We start from the raw sequence: 21,545 nt of genomic DNA, 5'->3' as shown, positions 1-21,545 counted from the left end.
TTAGATATTCCCGGCCAACACGCAGCTCACAACCCACAGCTCATGAAAATTCCCCACCTGCGCTCTGCCACTATGTCCCCAAAGTAGACCGACCTTTTGTGTTATCGATCATCCGTCATCGAAGTCAAAGCCATGGAGCCCAACGTCCAACGTCTCTTGAATGACAAGCTCTATGACAAGAGAAAATTAGGCGCATTGGAGTACGTATGATGACATCAGGGCTATGTTCAGGCCAGGCTGACTGACTGATCTGGCCAGACTGGAACGCATCATCCGGGAACTCACGGCAGCTAAAGATTACGAAAGGGTCACGGCCATCCTTGAGCAGCTTGTTAGCGAGTATGCATACGCTGTACATCAGCCTCATGCTCGGAATGGGGGTCTAATCGGCCTGGCTGCCGCGGCTATTGCCCTCGGCTCAGTCAGTTTTACACCCCTCACCCCCCCACCCCCTCGTCTCTTGGTCCTCGACATGTCCTGACATTCTTGACTTTGGAAGGAGCTGCCTAGGTACCTCGAGATTATAGTGCCGCCTGTGCTAGCCTGCTTTACCGATCAGGATGCGCGGGTTCGTTACTACGCTTGTGAGTCGATGTACAACATTGCCAAGGTCGCCAAAGGGGAGATCCTCAAATACTTCAACCACATATTCGATGCCTTGTGTAGGGTATGTCATGAAAGTCCTCTCCCCCCAAGCCACCTGAGCTGGCCTAAATTTGACCCTCCTCTCTCCAGCTAGGTGCAGATTCGGAACTGTCGGTCAAGAATGGCGCAGAGCTTCTCGACCGGCTAATCAAGGATATTGTGTCTGAATCCGCCGCTACTTACGTCTCCGTTCTCGAAAATCCCGAATACGACGGGAAGGACGTGGATTCCCAGGAGGATTCATCGGAACCTCCTACGGCCTTCTCGCTGCCCAAGTTCATTCCGCTCCTCAAAGAACGCATTTATGTTATCAACCCCTTCACCCGGACCTTTCTGGTTGGCTGGATTACGCTGCTGGATTCCATCCCTGACCTTGAGCTCGTCACGTACTTGCCCGAGTTTCTGGATGGCCTGCTCAAGTTCCTTGGCGGACACAATGCCGATGTTCACGCAGCCACCCAAGCCTGTTTGGATAAATTCCTCAATGAGATTAAGCGTATTGCTAGGGTCAAGAAAGGCATTTCTGAAAGCAAGAAATCTAAGGGGGACGGGAAGCGAAAACGGGAGGAGTCTATCGACAGTGCCAGCGTGCAGCTCGGTCCCGACGAAGTGGAAGAGGCCGGCTCTACTACGGCCGCGGATGATGATGGCGAAGTCAGCAGTGAAGACGATTGGGTCCCCGGGCAGGATGTTCAAATTAATTACAAGGCCATACTGGAGATTCTGACGGCGACTCTTGACTCCCCACTCGGTAAGTAGTATTCTGATTCGAGCAAGGTCCCACGTAACCCCTTATTCTGACAGGTTGCAGAGGAAGATAGTCTACAGGAGGCGCTGCGGTGGATCGTGGCTTTTCTCGACATATGTCCCGAGGAGGTACTGCCTTTTACGCCCAAGGTCCTAGCACACTTGCTACCTGCTATGGCCAGCGGTGTAGAGCCCATTCGGCAAGCCGCAGCTAGAGTGAACTCCTCATTGATGGAATACGTCGTTTCGTTGTCCGACGAGCCAGAGGGCCCAGGGCCACCACCTCCTCCTCCGTTGAGTCGACCGCCATCTCGGATTCCGACGAATCTTGCTCCTGAACGTCAGGAGGGCGCCTCTAGTAATCGAGCTTCCCTAGCCAGCTCGAAGGACCTAGATTTGCGCAGTCCCACGCCCGCCCAAAATCGTAGGATATCGCCAACGCCTTCGCCGCAAGCAGATTTAGACTACGCCGCGGCGGTCAACTCGTTGACACTTCTCTTCCTCAACGACCATGAAGCGACTCGGGTTGCCGCTCTGACTTGGCTCATCATGTTGCATAGAAAAGCACCCCGAAAAATCGTAGCTTTCAACGACGGAACCTTCCCTGCCCTTTTGAAGACACTGTCGGACCCGGCCGAGGCTGTGGTGACCAAAGATCTCCAGTTACTCTCGCAAATATCGCGGAACAGTGAGGAGGACTACTTTTCCAACTTCATGGTCAATCTCTTGCAACTCTTCTCGACCGATAGGAAACTGTTGGAGACGCGAGGAAACTTGATCATTCGCCAACTGTGTATGACACTGAGTGCAGAACGCATTTATCGCACCCTGGCCGAATGCATCGAGAAGGAGGATGATGTCGAGTTTGCAAGCATTATGGTGCAGAACCTCAACAACAACCTCATCACGGCACCAGAGCTTGCCGATCTCAGAAAGCGGCTTCGCAATCTCGAGACTAAGGTGAGCCTATGTCAGTAGAGATGATATAAACATAAATTTACTGACAGTATTGCAGGATGGACAGACGTTCTTTGTTGCACTCTTTCGGTCATGGTGCTATAACGCGGTGGCTACCTTCTCGTTATGTCTGTTGGCGCAGGCATACGAGGCTGCATACAACCTATTGCAGATATTGTGAGATGGTTTCACAATCGCCTCTAATGACCTCCGAATGCTAATAGTTACAGTGCGGAACTCGAGATGACGGTCAATATTCTCATCCAGATCGACAAGCTCGTCCAGTTGATTGAATCACCAGTCTTCACATGTAAGTCAACGAACCGGCGCAGTCTCTTGAAGCAGTCTGACTTTGATACTCAGATCTTCGCCTTCAACTACTTGAGCCGGAGAAGTATCCGTACCTATACAAGTGCTTGTACGGGCTGCTGATGCTCCTTCCCCAATCCTCTGCTTTTGCCGCATTGAAAAATCGACTCAACAGCGTCAGCTCAATAGGCTATCTGCATATTGCGCAGCCTAGACCGTATGTAACATCCACTGCCCCGACGCATCACTCGCGCCAGAATTCGATAGCCGAGGCGGTGTCTTCCTTTCAAACCCATAACCCTCGTTCCAAAAGCGTTCATGACACTCATGCTTCATCTCCTAGTTCTGTCACTACACCCAGCGCATCAACTTATGACCGGCCCAACAGGCTGAAGGGACGCGAGGAGGGCCTCATTCGGTGGGATCAGCTTCTGGAAAAGTTCCGAAGTGTGCAGGACAGGGCCAGGCGGGCACAGCGGTTGGGCGTTGGATTGGATGAGGGTCCGGATTTTAGTGACTTCCGGATTTCGGAGAGCCAGGGTCATAAAGAGCCGCCTCGCGGTCCGCCCGTGCCGCAGAAAGATGCCGTGCCGCCAGCAATTGCACCTACGAAGCGTAGTTCAGGTCTGGGCAGACAGTTTGGAAGGCTCGGTGGAGCGGTCGCCGGTCGAGGTAAGAGATCGTAGGGATAGTATCACCGGGTTCGACCTACGACACAAGAGCAATCATCGGGAAAGACGTAGGAACAGTACTCTCATAGCATGTGGGCGCGTTGAGCGTAAAGGTTGGTTCTTGCGACGGCTACTGGTACTGGGTTTTCTGTTTCTTGAACCGGTTATGATCCGCAGCACAATACCCGGAGCGTATATAATAGGGACGCCGTTGGTCCTAATCAAGGTCTTCTTCTTCTATTCTTGACAGGACTCTCGCGTTCCACTAGCCCTTCAAAAACTGTATCTCTCCGTTCAGTGGCCTTGCGCAGTTGGGTTCGCAATGACTCGAGTACTGCTCTGGCGGCATCCACGTCGGGTGGCAGCCCGGCGAATGCCTTGAGTTGGTTATCGAGATGCTTCTTCCGGGCTAACAACTCTAAATACTCGTTCTCGTCCTTCTTGACATTTTCCACCGTTAGTTTGGGCATACCGACCGACTTTTGGAGCGAGGCAACCTGCTGCTTTAGCTCGGGGATCTTGGCAGACATAGTCTTGATTTCCCTTTGCAATTCGAGATTCTGCTTGGCCAGGTCTTCGGGGGCCCTGTAGGCGTCGCCCTGCACGTCGTCGACGAATCTATCCATGATCTCGGACTCGGCATCCAGATACCGCTGCAGCATGGCGACACGTTCAATTGTCTGCTCTAGCTCAAAGGCCCGACCTTGCAGCCCCACAAACTTGGATCCAAGTGATTCGGGTGTCGGGTATGCCATGCCTAACTCGACAGCCATGTTGGCCATAGCATCCAACGCGGTCTTGCCCTCCCGGGGAAGTCCATCCCCGAGAGCCTCCATGACCCGGTCCACAATCAGCTCCCCATCCACCTGCCCATCTTCCTCCGTGGCGCGACGACGGAGCTCCTTTTCGGCTTTGATGGTCTTCACCTCCGCAAGGGCAGCTTCCTGTATACGAGCCAGCTGGTCGCGCTCCTCGTCTGCGGCCTCGTTATGAGATGCGAGGGCGAGCAGGCATCTGAGAGTCTCGGGGTTGCGCTCAAATGAGGGAGGGGCGTGGGGCGGGGTGTAAGTTTGGTACTTGGCTTTGAGCCAGCTATCGACGTAGGCCCAGTCTTTGGCGGTGGAGGCGGCGGCGCGGGCGACCGACGGGGAGAAGATGGCGGTTTGGGATGCTAGGTGGGGGGCTCGGTGTGCCATATTTGTGTTTGGAGGGGGGCGTAGATATGAAAACTGCTGGATGGAGTTGGAAGGGGAGGGAGAAGGGGTAGTTCAGGGGTAGTGTACTCCGAATGGTACGAACAGGAACAAGTACAGATGTTGGTACTGTGCTGGTCGACGAATAGGGTGGCGGTTCGCTACATAATAAAAGAAATGTGCCACTACTTGGTCAGTTGCTATGAATTTTCCGTAAGAGCTGAGCCTCGTATTCCTTGATGTAGAGTCCCACAGGTTTCTGCGTCCTTCGAATGGTCGAACGGGGAAGGGTACTTTTCCAAGAGTCGTCTCGTTAGGCTTGAAACTGACCGATGACGTTGCATGACGTTGCATCCAGGCTTCAGTGCTACAATGGCATGTATAGAATATTTACCACACCACAAATTCATGCAAGAGAGTCAACTATTGCAGCTCTTTCATCGTTGTTGACTACTTTTCCAACTATCGTCAGGTGCAAGTCGCGTCAAACGCTGCATGAGGATGTGGGGCTGCCATCAAGAATGTGGGGTTGGCTGTGGCGCCGGGGCTGGACTTTAAAAGACCAAGACACTGCAACTGTCCTAAAGACCCCTGATTGCGAAGTGGACAGTTTGTCAAAGCCGGAATTAGGGAGATAGTGAGTACATTGTAGACCTGCTACATTCACCAGGATACTGAAGTATTCGTTAACTATCAGACGACGTGGAAACCAACCCCAGGCCACCTTGTTCGGTTGCCGAATCGCCTCGATTATCCCGTCGCTCTTATCCTTGTTGGCTGCCACCTCACCCTTTGCGCTTGAGGAATCTTTCTCTTTCTTTGTTGTCGCTCATTCATAAGTTACTTACACATAGCATAGTCTGTCCGTACCGCCCAGACGTCAAGCCGACATTCAACGGCAATCCCGTCTGTCCTCGTCGTCGACGTCGAAAGTTGGTTGTTTGCGCCACCTACAGTCCAAGATGCTGGTCCCTTTATCGACTCTGGCTCTTGCGGCCAGCATTTTGTCCTCGTCCGGTCTCATCGATGCCCTCTCTACCTCGGATATCCCCTCCGATACCCCAGTGTCGCAACTGCTCTCGTCTGCGCAGGCCCACCTGTCCAAGGGCCAGACGAGCGATGCCCTTGTCTACTACGATGCTGCCATCGCCCGGGACCCTACCAACTACTTGACCTTCTTCAAGCGGGCCACCACATTCCTGTCTCTCGGTCGCACGTCGCAAGCCACCGAAGACTTCAACAAGGTCTTGTCGCTAAAGCCAGGGTTCGAAGGTGCGCACTTGCAGCTGGGCAAGATCAAGGCCAGGGGCGCAGACTGGGACGGCGCAAGGGAACAATATCTACTCGCCGGTCAGAAGCCAGGCTCGCCAGACTTGGATACTTTGGTAGAGGCTCAAGGTGCTGCTGGCCTGGCCGAGTCCGCAGCTAAGAGTGGCAATTGGGATGAGTGCATTGGCCAAGCAGGAGAGGCCATCTACACAGCAAACCGCGCCCTGTCCCTTCGAGAGCTGCGCGCGAAATGTCGCTTCGAGAAGGGCGAGGTAGAGGAAGGTATGGGTGATCTCCACCATATTTTGCAGATGAAGCCCGGCGACACCGCACCTCACGTCACTATTTCCGCCACCGCTTTCTACGGACTCGGAGACATGGAGCAGGGCATTGCGCAAATCAAGAAGTGCATGCATTCCGATCCTGACTCTAAACAATGCAAGAAGCTGTTGAAGCAGGAAAAGAACATTGACAAGACAATGGCCAAGGTGACCAAGGCCCTCGAGAAGAATCAACCCATGACGGGCGTCAAGTTGTTGGTGCCCTCTGGTAGCGACAAGGGCTTGATCGACGAGGTCAAAGAGCAGGTCAACGAGTTGAGGCAAGATGGCTATATCCCGGAAAAGGCGCCAAATGTCCTGCTCAGCAGGATAGTGGAGCTGGCTTGCCAAGGTTATTATGATGTTAGTTCTCCCAAGCCCACTCTGCTTTGGAATCAACTCTATACTAACGTAAATGCAGATGAACGGCAAGAAGGCTAGCACGTATTGCCAGGAAGCCTTGGATCTGGACGACAACTCGATTTACGGTCTCCTGCACAAAGCTAAGACACAACTCGAGGCAGAGGACTGGGACGCCTGCATAGCTACCCTCAACAAGGCGGGTGAAGTTAGACCTGACAAGAAGAACCTCATCAATCCTCTTATGCAAAAGGCCCAAATCGCTCTGAAGCGTAGCAAGCAGAAGGATTACTACAAGGTTCTTGGAGTTGCCCACGACGCCGACGAGAGACAGATCAAGTCGGCTTACCGCAAGATGTCGAAACAATTCCATCCCGACAAAGCCTTCAAGCTAGGAGTAACCAAGGAAGAAGCCGAGAAAAAGATGGCGGGCATCAACGAAGCATATGAAGTACTGAGCGACCCCGAATTGAGAGCAAGATTTGACAGGGGCGACGATCCCAACTCGCACGAGCAGCAAGGCGGTCACCCCTTCCAGGGCAGCCCATTCGGAGGCCAGCCATTCATGTTCCAGCAGGGTGGTGGTCAACAATTCAATTTTAAGTTTGGGTCAGGTGGCGGCTTTGGAGGTTTTCCGTTTGGTCAATAATTTGCACAGGGAGGACTCATTACACAGGCCCAGGCGGAGTTTATGGCGTCCCATCGAGGTATTCGAGTCGTATACCTAATTCATGCACGAGACCAAACTCTCAAAACATTTCTGCGTTTCCTAAATGACTAGTTGGTGATATAGTTCGTGCTGGTCCTGCTGTGACATTTTGCACTACTTATAGGCTGGCTTTCCTGCGTGGTCAGATGTTCAGGCCGCTTCTCCCAAACAACTCAATGTCCGGGGTGACAGATCGAGGCATTGACAAACAATGATCCCTTTGGGCATGTAGGTCTTCTAAAGTCAGCTTGTTTCCTCCAGTCATACCTTAGGCTAAATGAAAACAGGACGCCCCCAACTTAACCTCGACCAGCGCCAAGTCATGGGAGCTGGTCAGACTTGAAAACCTAGTGTGCCTACCCGCGTACCTGGCTAAAACGAGTCATTGCGGAAGCGACCGAAAGCAGCATCGACTTCTCTGGCGCGTTCCAAGCTTGAATCTCCTTTACACCACCAATAATAGCATATGTGACAAAGCATCACAGCCACAAGCGAGATGCACGATATTAAGCCAGAACTACTCTCTCCCCTGTCATTGCCCCAGATAGGTAATAACTTACTCTGTCACCCCCCACCCCCCGCCTCCACTATCACATCGCCGTATGTTACCCCGCCAGGACCCAGAGTTTGCGAAGCTGTGGATAAGGTGTCTGATTTTCCACGACCCATCGCTTTTCATCAACGAGCTGTGCCTCGCGGGCGTTGCTCATACATTGCCCGCCGCCAATATAAATTGCGTAGGTTCCACATGACTGGACGAGGCCTGTTTGTCACACCGGCTAACGGTGACAAATTGATTTGGCCGGTGTGTCGCAAGTTTGAAGGGTCATTCCCCATCCATCGAGTACGTGTTCTGTATCTCGGAAGTCGACCTCACGGCTGGCAGATAGTAGATGACTAATAAAGCTCCCTTTGTGGGGTACATGATAGCTGGCGATATGAAGATATATAGATTGCAATACCTGCTTCATCCTCTAGGCCCATATGTCTTGAACATGCAGCGTCGATCCTCTGATTTGCCTATACATCACAAACACTCCGCACCAATTGCTACAGTTCCTCTCTTGAGCTTGACTAGGAGAGTTAGCTTATACAAACAACTTGTCTCCTCCGGAGCGGATCAACAATGCGTTTCTTCAACACTTTTATAGTAGTGGCCTGTGCATCGGTGACGACAGTCTTCGCCGCGGACAACTCGTTCAACGTCTCCATATACTATCAGCAAAACGGGCAATACAAGCAGCAGCGTGTGTGGTTTGGCGACGGTCTGATGTACGTCGGCCCCACGGTGCCACCCAGCGTCAAAGTAGCATTCAATTTCACCGGTTAGTTCCAATATTCCTGTTCCCTCTCTTACACAAATGCTTAACTTCAAAATATACTATATCCCGGCCCCACTTCCCCTTTCTTCCGCTCCTAGGTACTGTCCCCCAACCCAAACTCAACTAACCACCCACAGTACCCAATAACCGCGCCGACCTCCTCTACATCCTCCCTGTTGGTTCCGCGCCCCTTCTCCCAGACCCAACCTTCCTCGTGCTCAATAACAGCGCGGGTGCCACCGAACCTGTCGCCTTCGCCCACACGGCCGCCGATCTGCCTGACTACGAGATCCTGTTCTGGACCCGCTACGAAATATTCCTGTTCCCCATCCAGTCGGACGGCAGCATCAACAATTGGTTCTTTTTGGGCGAGACTGAGGTCCCCGAAACTTATGCCGTGAAGTGGCGCACGGGCGGCTCCCAGGGGAAGGCGCCGAATGTACCACCCTCGGGTAGTTTGGTGGGGATTGGGGTTAGTTTGAGTACTTACAATTTATGATGAACTAGCCGGGGTCTGAATTCAGGGTAGCAGGGATCTCTTCAGTGGGTTCTTCAATTGAGAGTTAGCGTTTGAGAGGAACGAGGCTGTTTAGGTCGGCTCTCGGAGTAAGGCCTGATGGAGAGGAGGGTTAAGTAGCTGACATAGCTAGTGGCGGTATCAACAATGTAGCTACGTATTCATAGTCAAATTTGTGTCAAATTTGTGCTCTATGACGGTTACTGGACTAAGGTACGATGCTGATGCACTGGCTGGCTTATCTTCTTTAGAGGCGAAGATATGATTATTATTATTATTAAATACGCCGTAGGCTCGAAGCCCCCGGTACCTCTACTAGTACTCCCGTATGTCAAACCGTGCCCTAATGGCTGGACTAAATACATACGCTGTGTCGTCGGTTCGCCCTATTGGCGACTGCGTTGCGTTCACTACCATACTACGTTGGTTCTCAACCTACCAACAAAGTCCCCCCTGAGAAGATCGATGCTATCTGGGCCTTGAAGCTGTCCGGCCCGTCCCTAGCAGCCACCTTACAATAGTCCCACTAACTACTGGTTCTCCTGTTGCCGTTGCGAGGTCTCTGCGAGAGTATAGTGGCCGTGGTGCGATAGCGGTCCGTAATCGTTCCCTCGGTCCTTCCAACAGCCCGCAAAAGAGGATTACGTGCTCTGCCGTCCCAGCGGCGTCGCCACAGCGGCATAGCGGCGAGTACACACCAAAAGCCCCTGTCTTGAATAAGAAGGCTGCTAGTCCTATTTTTTCCGTCCTGATCTGGCACAGCGTAGACGCCTCCAGTTGGTTCAGGCCGAAATACTTGCCCCCTTTCGGTATCTGCATCGAAGGGCCCTCCGGTTCCTCAGCGATAGCGCGTCGCTGGCGATCGTGATGCTCTGCTCCGGTGAGCCATCTCTTCCTCCAGTGGCCGAGGAGGGCAGCCGGGACCTCCTTTTCCTCACTCATCCACTCGGAGCCCCGGGCCTCCTTCTCCATAGTGTACCCTGCCGGTCGGAGTAGCTGCGACGCCTGCTTCCTCTTCGCTGGCCTATCCTGCCGGAGTATATGTGACGCTTTAGCGCTCGCGCTGCGAAGCAGATTTCTCTTCCCGCTAAGCCGTAGCCGTTCTTCAAACTTAGCAGCCCGGGCACTAAGATAGAGGTCTAGTGGCGGGATTGCTGCTTCTGCTTCCAGGTGGCGAACCGGCGTCGCTTTGTGGGCGCCACAGACTACCCGGAGGCACTCGTTCTGTATCCCCATCAGGCTCTTAGCTGGCCCTGCCGGTTCCTCACTTATAGTATGCCACGCAGTCGCCCCGAAGGCGATCGCGCTACGGATAACCACCGTATATAACAGCCTCGCCCCGAAGATATGAATTCGCGCATTCTGGTAGATGTTGAGTATATTCATTATTTACCCTGTCCCCGAAAGAACCAACGGTTGTGATAATCCATCTAGAAACCCTTATGGGAACATATCTGTAACATAGACCATCTTAAAAAGCCAGCCACCCCGTCTGGAACTTGGAAGACAGAGTACTTAGAAGTGAGAAGATTGGGCCCAAATGTTTGGTGTCTTTGGAGCATCTAGGCCACTGGCTATTTCATGGAGTGGTATCCTCAACACACTGATAACACAATTCACTGAAGATTTGTCGATGTTCACATGATAAATGCACCAGAGATGCGAACAGTAAATATGCCCTACACGAGGTAATCACGCCGCTGTATCTTGCCAAATTGAGCATGCCTGACCCACCAAGTCCACATAAAAAAGCTTCGATAAAGCACCTCTCAGTTTGGCAAGTAGAATGAGTATTCTGATGCCTGATGACTATGCATGTTCTCAAAACATTATGAAACTTGGGTAAAGGCTTTGCTCAGTGAGTTCGCAGTGGGTGAGGTTGAACTATTGAGTTTACTTCAAATCACCAAAACAGTACGTCCCAATGAAAGCACCTTAGTCAGCTTCCTCAATACTTCAGATGGCGACAAGATCCATCAGTGTTTAATCACAAAATCGTCACACTGTGGTGGTTGAACCTCACCTGCAACAGCCGTTGGACCCATGTCCAAAACAAAAAAAAAAGCTGACAAACACCAACTGGGGTTGCTGTATACGCCCACAAAACCAACGCGTAGAGCATAGCTGATTCTCTAGCCAGTTGACTTTTATTTCCCTCATCGCAATGCCAAAGTAGTGTACAAAGATCCACTACGCCTGCCGCCTCTCGTATGACTTGCTGCCAGGATCAACGGTATCATCATTTAAAAGCAACGCCATCTGAGTGAAAATTCCCGATGTCCATCTTCCACATGCCCGTGCCAAAGCTATGTACATTAAGGTTTTTGTGTGTCTTGGTCAGAATGATCCTGTTTGCCGTCCCAACGACTTTGATTGCTCGTGTGAAATCTTTAGAGAGAATTCGATTTCAATCTTAGTGGGAGTTGGTGGCGGGGTCAGCCGGGGAACAGGGGTGAATATCGGGGTTTGCTCGATCCGCATAAAATTGCAAGTCATCCACAGCAACATGCCACAGACTGGGGGTAGAATCAATCGGGCATGATGCGAAAAACTTGCAAAATTCGGTGAGGATGAGCCAGCACGTTAACAATACTCCCAGGCAAGACATTGTTTCGGCCTCGGTGGTCAGTCTCGGAGCTATGCAAAGAGTCCAGGGTGTGATGACAATGGCCGAGCGGGCTCTCGGTCTCGGATCTGATAACAGACCAGAGATCAAGCTCTATCAAGTTCACGAAGCATCGTTTCTTTGGATGAAATAGGCCCTGCAATCATATCAGTGTCGATCCGAGTTCATCAGAGATTACCGAGAGTGCCGGAGTTTGGAGAAGATTGACTTACTTTGACGCCTCGTAAGCCGACCAGCAGATGGCCGTGCTTGGCATGGTTGTAACAACTCGGGGTTTAACACCCTTGAAAAAGCCACGGAATCCTTCCCGACGCAACAGTAGACGGCAGCCTGACATGAATCCGTTAACCGATCTCAGCTCCGCGTCTGTCGCTGTGCCGCGGGTTTGCAGCATGGTCTTGATGACATCCATAGGTGTAGTCAGAGCCGCTGCGAAGCCACCCGCAATAGCGCCAGCTGTGCAGTGCGTGAAGGGGTCATATTGCTTGGAAGGGTTCATGGTTGTAGAGATGGACTCGTACGCAAGGAATTGCAGAGCCGTGAAGGGCACTGTCATAGACAACGTAGTCGGGTACGAAATGTAGAAGGCCGAGAGACCCTCATTTCGGTAGACGTATTTGGCGCAGTCCCACATGGAACGGTACATCTTGCTCGAATTGGCGATCTGCATACGTTGCTTGATGACTGCGACCTGGGTTAGACATGCGCCGCACCAATTATGAGCGACTGTTCAGTGAACATACCATCAAAGGGGTTCATGAATGCATCGCTGGCAATGGTTGCGCAGGCTCCGCTCGTGGCTGGGCGTTCCATGTCAGCTTCACCGAAACAGCTCTCAGCACCTTCACAAAAGCTTACCCGCAGCCAGAGGATGGTGAACTCCAGCCTTGTTGCCGCCCATGGCATGCTTGACAGCCTCATAGGTCGCGAAGTAGACTGCATGCGCAGGTCCTAGGCCACGTCAGCCCCTGATCATCCCCTGGTATGAGCTATTGTAACGTACCTGCCCCTACTACCACGCTTGACATGCCTCTCCATAGCTTGAGAATGCCCTCTCCCGTCGCAATCTTGATTGTGCCCTGAACCATACCCTTATATACGGCATTCGGCGAGGGATTGACGATCTGCATGCGAGTCTGCGTCCGAAGTGGTCAGTCAAAATTGGTCGCTTCACCGAGAAGAATGGCGCGCACCTTGATCGCATCGATGGGATACATGACCGTGTGCTCCTGTAACCAAATCAGCTCAGCTCTGATTTCCTACCATACAATCCAGCATGCAAACCAACCGCAATGCCTGCGAAAGCGCCGGCCGCCATGTTCTGCGCCAGGGAGAAGTTGGGGGGCAAGGACTCGTAGCTGCGCGAAAGCCGGGTCAGTCCGTGGTACATGGCCTGCGAAGAGCGCACGCGGAGACCTACTCGTAATCCTCGGCCGGCTCAGCATTGGGCTGGGCCATCTTGGCCACAGCTTGCGGGCCTTCGCCGAAGGCCTTGGGTTGAAGCGCCAGGTTTACGTCGTCTGTTAAGTCTCGGGGTGGTCGCGCTGGCCGGGAGGTACGCGACGGCAAGCTTGTGGCAGGTGCAGCAGCTGGCTGCGGTTCAGATGGAAGGTGGTCAAGGTTCGCTGGAAACTTCGATGCGCTCCAAATCCAGTAAGTGACTCAAGCGAAAATTTCTCCAGCTGCGACAAGAGCTTCTGCGAGGCGGCGTCCAGGTGGTGGGTATCGTGAGGTTGTGGTGCCAGAGATGAGGGTTAGAAAATCTTCGACTCCAATACGTACTTGAGATTGATAAGTTTTTGGGCCAGGTGCTTTGTGCTACTAGCCTGCCACTAGCCTCCTGCCACTGCTATTGCTGTTCGTCTTTTAGGACCCGCATCTGTGGGGGTCTCTTGACAGTTGGAGATGTCTGAGTGGCTACGCTAGTGACTTTTGGGGAAAATGTCTCCAGTTCTGCTTCCGCTGAGCCAGCACAGATTCCCTCCTTATCCGTTTACGGGCATGAAAACCATGACTGTCCTTGTATCATCGTGCCTCCAATGCCGCGATGCAAGACATCGGTAAAGTGGCCTGTGGTCTATTGTAGCCCAGGCACATGCGTACTTGCGGCTTCTCCTAATGCCGCACAGAGATCGTGGCCTTGAGGCGATTTAATGTATTCGGCCTTGGTTCTAATACATCCTCGGAGTCAGGCCCTTGACGCTCTAGCTGCCGAGGCCCGTTGCTTTAATAATGCCAAAAGCATTTCTCTTGTTTCATTCCTTTCCTTCGACAATCATGTTCCAGATCTACCGGCGTTAAAGCTGAGGCGGCCGCGTGCATGTCACCATCAGCCGGCTGTCAATACCGTCAGTCTCAATGATCCATACAACACATTCACAGCACTTCACCGCAGCACTTAACAGGGCGGAAACAACCACCAAGTCCTTCCAACAACTCGGCATTCTGGGTATCTGCCAAACAGCACTTCTGCAGAGCCACCAATGAGGAACAAGGCAAGGTTAGCCCCTAAAGAGTCTTCACCAACCACTTACCTCGTCTCCAGCTATAACAGCAGCTTGACGGCAAGTTAGCTACCCATCACCCAGTGGTTTTTCCAGGCGCATCCTATGCCGTGAGACTTCCCTTATCTTTATGCCAAGGCCGTCTGGAGGATCGGTATGATTCCATATTCTGCAGCCATGGAATCTGGGGTAGGCAGACCCACTTGGGCATTGCCGATGATCCAACAATTGAGAAAAGTCAAACCATGAAGCTATTCACTATCGGTTGAGCTTTGCGAGTAGGTCGACCCTAAGTAACGATTAGCGGGGAGTCGACTTGAAGTCAACTCTCGGTGACACTTGTCAGAGGACATATTGTTTCCCATGCAGTCCGTTGCTACAATGCTGCATCTTACCCATATGTGCTGGCTTTGATGCAGGGTCTTCACAAATGCTCGCATATCGAGGCCACAGCTGTACTGTGTCACAGTATGTTCAGTTCGGATGTGAATAAGGCCGCTATTGTTCTTTAAACTGGAGCTATCGGAAGTAGTAGCAGATCGCTCGTGTCACCATCGTCGACAGATGGGAGGCTGACAGATCTGCTATTGTGACAGATGGCCAACGGTCAGAGGATGTTCGTGTCCGAGCAACCTGTCCTTGAGCATAAATATCTGTCAAGGGTGGTCAGCAGCTGGTCATCGGAGATTTCAAGGGATGTTGGTGCAGGCCAACTTGGCTCAGTGGCTCAAGATCAGCCTCACCTCCAGAATATCGTTGTTGATGTTACAGCTACCCTGGCTTCAGCAAAATGGCACGACTGCTCTTATTTTGAGTCGCGAGGCTCGACGATCACGGTTGGTTCTAAGGGTAGTTCAGGAGGTAGATGCGACGGAGCTGCTCCAGGGCAATGTGGCACTTTGTAATCTCCTGGTTGATTTGACATAGTTCGTTGTGCTTCAGCAAGATGGTGTGGTAGAACTTGTGTAATATCACTTCTTTCACCTCCTCTAGACTGACATTCTTCATTTTGGGTTATTGATTGCCCTCTTGCTGGATATTGTCACGGTCAGCATGCTTTGAAGTTTCGTTGGCAGACTATACAGACGTCTCTTTAGTCAGTGCACAGCACCAGTGGCCAGGGCGATGGTGACCACCAGTCTGTACCTTTGCAGTGGCTTGACCGTCTCTACCAGGCACGAACCCAATCGTGGATGACATGGGGCTCCGACATGGTAGACTGTTTGGACTGGATGATCAATTACGATGGTGATTCGAGAGCTGGATCAACTATTGGTGTTGGTTAATTTCTATAGCAAGAGCAACCAGTGCTTGGAGGCTTGCTCCTGTATCGAGGACTATTGGCCAGCCAGACTTACCTGATGTGTCCGAAGATGACGTGCAGAATCAGCCAACAATGTCAAGAGGCGCAGGGGAGAACCGGGAGGTGCTGGGGTTTGGTTTTGTGGGGTGGAACAAGGGATTGCAAGTGAGGTGGTGGATGTTCTGCTTGGTGATGGCAGTCACAATGGCAATCGGGTATTGGTGACTTCACCCTCAACAAGACTTCAAGAATTCCTTGCCAGGAATTATCCGGAGTTGGTCCAGGGGGACGGAGAGCTCACACCATTGAAATTCTAGATTATGGGCTTATAAGTTATCCAGAAGGCAGGCATTGGGGATAGCAGGGCCTCTGCTTAGATGTATACCGTATTGGGGCGCGTACGAAGCTAGGGCTTCCTGTTTCCCGACTCAACAACTTTCAGGCAGGTTGTCTTCTCAGCAGGTACCTGCCTTCTTCATCTTGGACCAAGTACCTTTCGCTGCCAGAGACTGCAAATTCTGTACATACTCTCTTAGATCAGGGCTTCAACCCAAGAGTGATTGCCTGTCTTGTCAAGGATGGCTCCTCCCTTTTTCATTGCCAGCTGTCGCCCTCTTTACATCCTCGGCATCAGAGTCAAGTTTCTTGCTCTCCCTCTCTTCCATCATGTACCAAAGGCTGTCAACTTCGTTCTCTCTTTTGCTCTTCTTTACTCCATACAATAGTTCTCCCATTTTATGTCTCTTGTGTCTTTGGCAGAAGCCATGACATCTACTGTTCTGGTTTATGTCTGCAGAGAATGTTCAAGCAAGCTCGTGCAGTGCTGATTAACTTCGCCAATGTTTGCACCTCTCGATCACCATTGATGCCGCCCAACGGCAAGGCTATAGGTACTGTTAGTCCTCGGTCCTTCACCTCTGTGCAATAGAGATGATGTCTGCCTCACTGTGGTCGTCTTCTCAAACCTATATACTTTCATCAAGGATCATCATCTGTAATAGTAGTGCTGCCCGACCGGTCACTGTTGTGCATCTTTACCACGTACTATGGTGGAAACCGCGAGCGATTGGGTCCCCAACACTGTGCCCCCATAGACTCCATTCTATTGACGCAAGAAGCTTCACTAACTCTGTTGAGACCGTCCTTGAGTCTATACACTTTCACTTTGATTCATACTTGCTACCGCCTTTGCTGACAGTCCCCTGCCTGGTACCAGGATGCACCAATGCAAACCGACAGATAACAGTAACATGGGCAGCTTGGCCCAGTATGTCTTAGACAGTGAACAATATCAATCCCCTAACAAATCAGCAGAGACTACGTTCAAGTCGGCCAAGGGTCGTTTGCCCCCTATAAAGACCTTGGCCTAGCCCGTGGTGTCATTGCATCCTGTTGAATATCCAGGCAGTTAGCATTTCTCTCAGGTCTAACCGATTTTCCCCCCTTTCCACCCAACTGAGTGAGCATCAAGCATCTGTCCAGACAGGCGCCCTTTTATGCTCTTGCTTTCTGGCGCGTACCACCCAACATACTGAGACGGAAAACGCTGTTCGCACCCGTCTTATCACCCTCACTCAACAAGGTGCAGTCGTTCTTACATATTCAAACCCATTGAGCATGCTGTCCTAGTGAATAAGAGATGGCCACTTATCTTGAAACGTTCGAGCACAATTCACAACAAAATGCTGAGCTTTTCGTTTACTATACTGCAGACACTGCTTGGAAACTTGTTTCCACAAGTGGTTACTGTCACGTCAATGTACTTGCTGCTCCATCCATGAACTTGCCTTTATTTATTTGGCGATTTCCAAGAAACGGAGCAAATCATCGTGCGGTTCTGGCATGGATTCTGACTTGGAGGCTTTCAGCCATTATCCATCACTGGGTCAACTCATTTCCATGGAAGGCTTTCCTATTGCGATATGGCTAATCGATATTACAGTCAATACTTCACAGGCTATACAAGCTCAGGCGCTACGTAGACAGTATGGAAGAAGGTTTTTCTGTACTGGTTGGCTGTGCTGTTACTAGTATGTTGAACCAACTTGGCGCACATTCGACCTGTCATGTCCCACCAGAACTGATTGTTTGGCGACCGGAATTGGAGGAAATAGTTAACCATATCCCATGGCTGTGGAACTGGCTACCTTGTCTCTATCTCTTATACCGTAATCGTGCTGGCCTGCTTCGCTTGGATATATACCTTGAAATCATGATGCTCTACGGCTAAGGGCTGGGTTGCCAACACATGGCTATTTTGAATGCGAAATATCACAACAACGGATTAAGAAAGTTGATCTGTCGCAGGAGAAGAAAATTGCAATGCAGTTGCTTAAAACACAACTGGGATGGATAGTTCATAACTGTCTAGGTATCATTCCCCAACCCCATCCCCCGTGAGACGAATACTCCCTGATACTGCCATGCCGTCGATCTTTTTCGGAATGAAACTTGTGACGCTATCGTGTTATCCTGCTATCGGTGACAGATTCGTGTTGCATATCCATCATGGGATGAACCGATAATTCAGTCATGCAGCAATATAGATAAGTCTGGCGCTGTGCCCGGATATACTATCTAGGTAATTTGGCTAATGCAGGAACCCCGTGCAAGATACTATACTGAGTCAGGATTGCCTGATGGCAACAACACAGCCCAGTTATCCAGTGGTTGAGTAAGTACTCTATTGGCTGTTGAAGAACTTTCCCTAACGTACCCCACGGTCCAATTGAACACTTTCGCGCATTTCCGTACAACCTAGGTTTTATCCTTTATTTTCCACCTTCTACAATGGCACGTAATTGGGAAGAAAGCGATATTCAATTAGCGCTTCAAGCGCTTCAAAATAACCCCAAACTAAGCGTACGATCCGTAGCACGGATCTATAATATCCCTCATACAACCTTACGTCACCGATATCGCGGCGGTACTTCACGACAGGATATACGATCACCAACGCAAAAGCTTACCTATTCCGAAGAAGACGCGATCGTACGCTACATAGTCGACCTAGATTCACGATCATTTCCTCCTCTAATAAGTGGCGTTGAAGATATGGCGAATCGACTACTCCACCAAGCGACGCAGGACGCGTTGGTATTAACTGGGCTTCGAGCTTCGTACGACGACAACCAGACCTCCGGACGCGTTTTAATCGAAGAATCGACTACCAGAGAGTCCTCTGCGAAGATCCCGACGCGTACCGCGCGTGGTTTTATCTCGTACGGAATACAATTAATAAGTATGGAATTCAAGAGGAGGATATCTATAATTTTGACGAGACTGGGTGACTTATGGGTCAAATCTCATCCGAGATAGTTGTAACGACCTCTGATCGACGTGGAAGACCTAGAGCAGTACAGCAAGGGAATAGGGAATGGGTTACAGTTATCCAGGGCATCGGATCGGACGGCTATACTATCCCTCCGTATATCATCTTTGCTGGTAAAACTCACCTATCTTCGTGGTACGAAAATAGCCTACTACTAAAGGATTGGGTTATCGTGGTTACGAAAACTGGCTGGACTACAAATGAAAGAGGCGAGGACTGGATTCGACATTTCGATCAACATACGAAGCTTCGTACGAAAGGTGTTTATCGCCTCTTAATTCTCGACGGCCACGAGAGCCACCACTCGACCGCTTTCGAGCTCTACTGTAAAGAGAACTCTATTATCACACTCTGTATGCCTGCTCATTCGTCGCATAAGCTCCAACCTCTCGATATCGGCTGTTTTCGTGCACTGAAAAGAGCGTACGGTAAAGAAATTGAGGATCTTATGCGGGCACATATTACCCATATCTCGAAGGAGGACTTCCTCTCCGCGTTCTTAAAAGCGTTCCAGGCAACTTTTACGATATCAAATATCCAGGGAGGTTTCCGAGGGGCAGGACTCGTACCGTACGGTCCGGAATATGTGATTTCGCAGTTAGATGTGAAGTTACATACTCCAACACCTCCGGGTACCTCGTCTGGCCTTCCTATTATCTGGGAGTCGAAGACCCCAAATAACCCAATTGAGGCACAATCCCAGACCGAACACGTGGAAAACCGAGTTATACGACATCAAAATAGCTCTCCGACAGCTACACTTACTGCACTTGACCAGTTTGCGAAGGGTACGACGCAGGTTATGCACCGGCTTGCTCTTTTAGAGGGTGAGAACGCCGCGCTTCGAAAGGCAAATGAGACACTTAGCCGGCGGCGTTATACGAGAAAAAAACGTTTACAGTATGGAGGATCACTTCGTATACAAGCTGGAGAAGATTTACAGTCTCAGAAGCTAGTTAACGGAGAGTTAGATAATAAATCGCGCTGGAGTCGTAGTCGTACGAGGAGGCCAGAGATACTTCAGCAACGCTGTAGGACGTGCGGAGAGCCCGGTCATAATATGCGTACTTGTCAGAATAGTAAAGAGATATCTGAAGAAGATAGTTCCGAGTAGTTTTAATCATTTTTTACGTTATAGTTGAATTAACTTATATCTTATTGTACGAGGTCTTAAGAAGTGTTCAATTGGACCGTGGGGTACGTTAGTATCTGTGGTTCTTCTCCCCCGGATTACGCCCCGACTTCCACACCGACTAGCGCACATATATATCTTGACTCGCTGGCTCCAAGACGCCAAGGACTTGGACCATGTTTTGACGTAACCCAATCAGAATGAATCGTAGTCAAATCAGATTCTATATAAGATTACTGACGTCGCTGGTAACTATTAGTTGCGGCGAGAGTATGCTTGTTCTCTCATCTACTCTGGTGGTGCCAACTTGGCGACCGGTGATATCACCGTAGGACTTTCATTTTTCATCCCAGGTGATAATAAATATAATATTAAATACGCCGTAGGTGTTAACCCTCGGTACCTCTACAAGTACTCCCTTAAGGGGCTATAGATGATATAGCGGGCCCTTAAGCCGCGTCGGGCGGTTATACAGGTAAACTTGTAGCCAAATGACTACTAAACCTCCTGTCCCTCCCTAAGTCTGTGCTACAACCCCTGCCTGAACTACCGATAAGTGTGGTAATGTGGCACTTAAATTCGTCCTCAGGGGTGGGATGCTGCTGATGTGCAGAAGATGCTCGACTATTTTTTTGTCGCGACAAGTCGTAGTATCTGCTAATTGGGGTTCTCGTCGAGCGTATACATCTCAACCATACGCTCAAGTGGATAGACCGTAACGTGGTCAGACGCTCGCAAGAATCGCGGCGAGAGGGCGTGCTGCGCGCCTTCTATCGTGAGGGGACGGGTTCGCCGACGAGCGTTATCGGAAAGGCGAGGTCCGATAAGGGGTCGGATTAACGATTCGAATTCTGGACCGGCTGTCGAGTTATATTCCGCCGACGTAGTGCTTGACGGTCGACTGGCTAGGATGCTCGTAATCCTAAACTGCACCAATCTCCCTATTATCGCTAGGTAGGCGAAGTCAACAAGGTGGGCAGCGCGCCGTAAGGGTTGACTAAACCCCCTTGTGTGTCAGCTGCGGGATTCGAACCCGCGACTCGTCACCGACCCAAGTGGGCGAGGCTCAAATCGGGACTTATCTACCAGCGAAGTGACCAACTACACCAGCCGACAGGTGATAATATCTCGTTGTCCACTATCTGCCCCGAAACCCATCGCAGTTGGCATTCACTGATAACATTCCTACATCACCACTCCTATCAATATGTGTGTTAAGCTGTTCTTGCTTGGCTTTTCCGCCGCACGTGCACTGTTTCCCACTGTTTCCCCCTTCCCTGGGTTACTCACGATACGCCTGACGCAAATTTACTGATATTAGATAGATGGTCCTGTTTCTCATTGTCAAGGTCATGTACAACCTCTTCTTCCACCCTTTGTCACATTATCCGGGCCCATGGCTTGGTCGAGCGACGCGAGTTTACTACTGGTACCACGCGTTGCGCGGCTTGAGCCACTGGGAAGTAATGGAATGACATAAAAAGTACGGTCATGTAGTATGAACAGATCCGGGACCTGTCTTACACAGATGGACATGTCCGGCCAACCAAATATGGTCAGCTCAGACTTGAACATGCCGCCTTTTTTGCCATGGACTGACCCATTCATCAGGATTTATCAATAAGGACGG

General features: G+C 50.9%; 6 protein-coding genes and 1 non-coding gene across 7 annotated transcripts; 4 read left to right on the top strand and 3 right to left on the bottom strand.

The window, feature by feature from the left end:
- Nucleotides 1-132: 132 nt before the first annotated feature.
- BCR38DRAFT_482707 (vacuolar protein 14 C-terminal Fig4p binding-domain-containing protein) lies at nucleotides 133-3,344 on the top strand (the record flags this gene model as incomplete). The annotated part of the gene is made up of 8 exons (XM_040863533.1): nucleotides 133-200; nucleotides 259-421; nucleotides 500-667; nucleotides 736-1,396; nucleotides 1,457-2,352; nucleotides 2,408-2,526; nucleotides 2,580-2,659; nucleotides 2,713-3,344. 8 exons carry the CDS (start codon nucleotides 133-135, stop codon nucleotides 3,342-3,344), a joined length of 2,787 nt encoding a protein of 928 aa, XP_040717687.1.
- A 206-nt stretch (nucleotides 3,345-3,550) lies between these two features.
- Nucleotides 3,551-4,525, bottom strand: BCR38DRAFT_482706 (uncharacterized protein; the record flags this gene model as incomplete). The annotated part of the gene is made up of 1 exon (XM_040863532.1): nucleotides 3,551-4,525. The coding sequence occupies one exon, from the start codon at nucleotides 4,523-4,525 to the stop codon at nucleotides 3,551-3,553; it is 975 nt and encodes a 324-aa protein (XP_040717686.1).
- A 959-nt stretch (nucleotides 4,526-5,484) lies between these two features.
- On the top strand, nucleotides 5,485-7,120 carry BCR38DRAFT_407079 (DnaJ domain-containing protein; the record flags this gene model as incomplete). The annotated part of the gene is made up of 2 exons (XM_040858126.1): nucleotides 5,485-6,474; nucleotides 6,533-7,120. 2 exons carry the CDS (start codon nucleotides 5,485-5,487, stop codon nucleotides 7,118-7,120), a joined length of 1,578 nt encoding a protein of 525 aa, XP_040717685.1.
- A 1,186-nt stretch (nucleotides 7,121-8,306) lies between these two features.
- On the top strand, nucleotides 8,307-9,001 carry BCR38DRAFT_482704 (uncharacterized protein; the record flags this gene model as incomplete). Its single annotated transcript, XM_040863531.1, has 2 exons — nucleotides 8,307-8,505; nucleotides 8,640-9,001. 2 exons carry the CDS (start codon nucleotides 8,307-8,309, stop codon nucleotides 8,999-9,001), a joined length of 561 nt encoding a protein of 186 aa, XP_040717684.1.
- Nucleotides 9,002-11,654: 2,653 nt separating this feature from the next.
- Nucleotides 11,655-13,550, bottom strand: BCR38DRAFT_150360 (mitochondrial carrier domain-containing protein). The gene is made up of 8 exons (XM_040853704.1): nucleotides 13,066-13,550; nucleotides 12,934-13,003; nucleotides 12,839-12,874; nucleotides 12,649-12,781; nucleotides 12,504-12,596; nucleotides 12,389-12,445; nucleotides 11,858-12,329; nucleotides 11,655-11,781 (listed from the first exon to the last, which is right to left on the bottom strand). Exons 1-8 carry the CDS (start codon nucleotides 13,101-13,103, stop codon nucleotides 11,748-11,750), a joined length of 933 nt encoding a protein of 310 aa, XP_040717683.1. The 5' UTR covers nucleotides 13,104-13,550; the 3' UTR covers nucleotides 11,655-11,747.
- A 7,377-nt stretch (nucleotides 13,551-20,927) lies between these two features.
- BCR38DRAFT_t115 lies at nucleotides 20,928-21,030 on the bottom strand. The gene has a single exon. It is a non-coding gene; the product is annotated as a tRNA-Thr (tRNA).
- Nucleotides 21,031-21,240: 210 nt separating this feature from the next.
- On the top strand, nucleotides 21,241-21,390 carry BCR38DRAFT_337980 (uncharacterized protein; the record flags this gene model as incomplete). Its single annotated transcript, XM_040855576.1, has 1 exon — nucleotides 21,241-21,390. The coding sequence occupies one exon, from the start codon at nucleotides 21,241-21,243 to the stop codon at nucleotides 21,388-21,390; it is 150 nt and encodes a 49-aa protein (XP_040717682.1).
- Nucleotides 21,391-21,545: the final 155 nt, after the last annotated feature.

Source organism: Pseudomassariella vexata, assembly GCF_002105095.1.
Source record: "Pseudomassariella vexata strain CBS 129021 chromosome Unknown BCR38scaffold_4, whole genome shotgun sequence".
NCBI lineage: Eukaryota > Fungi > Ascomycota > Sordariomycetes > Amphisphaeriales > Pseudomassariaceae > Pseudomassariella > Pseudomassariella vexata.
This window is presented reverse-complemented; position numbering and strand designations above follow the sequence as displayed.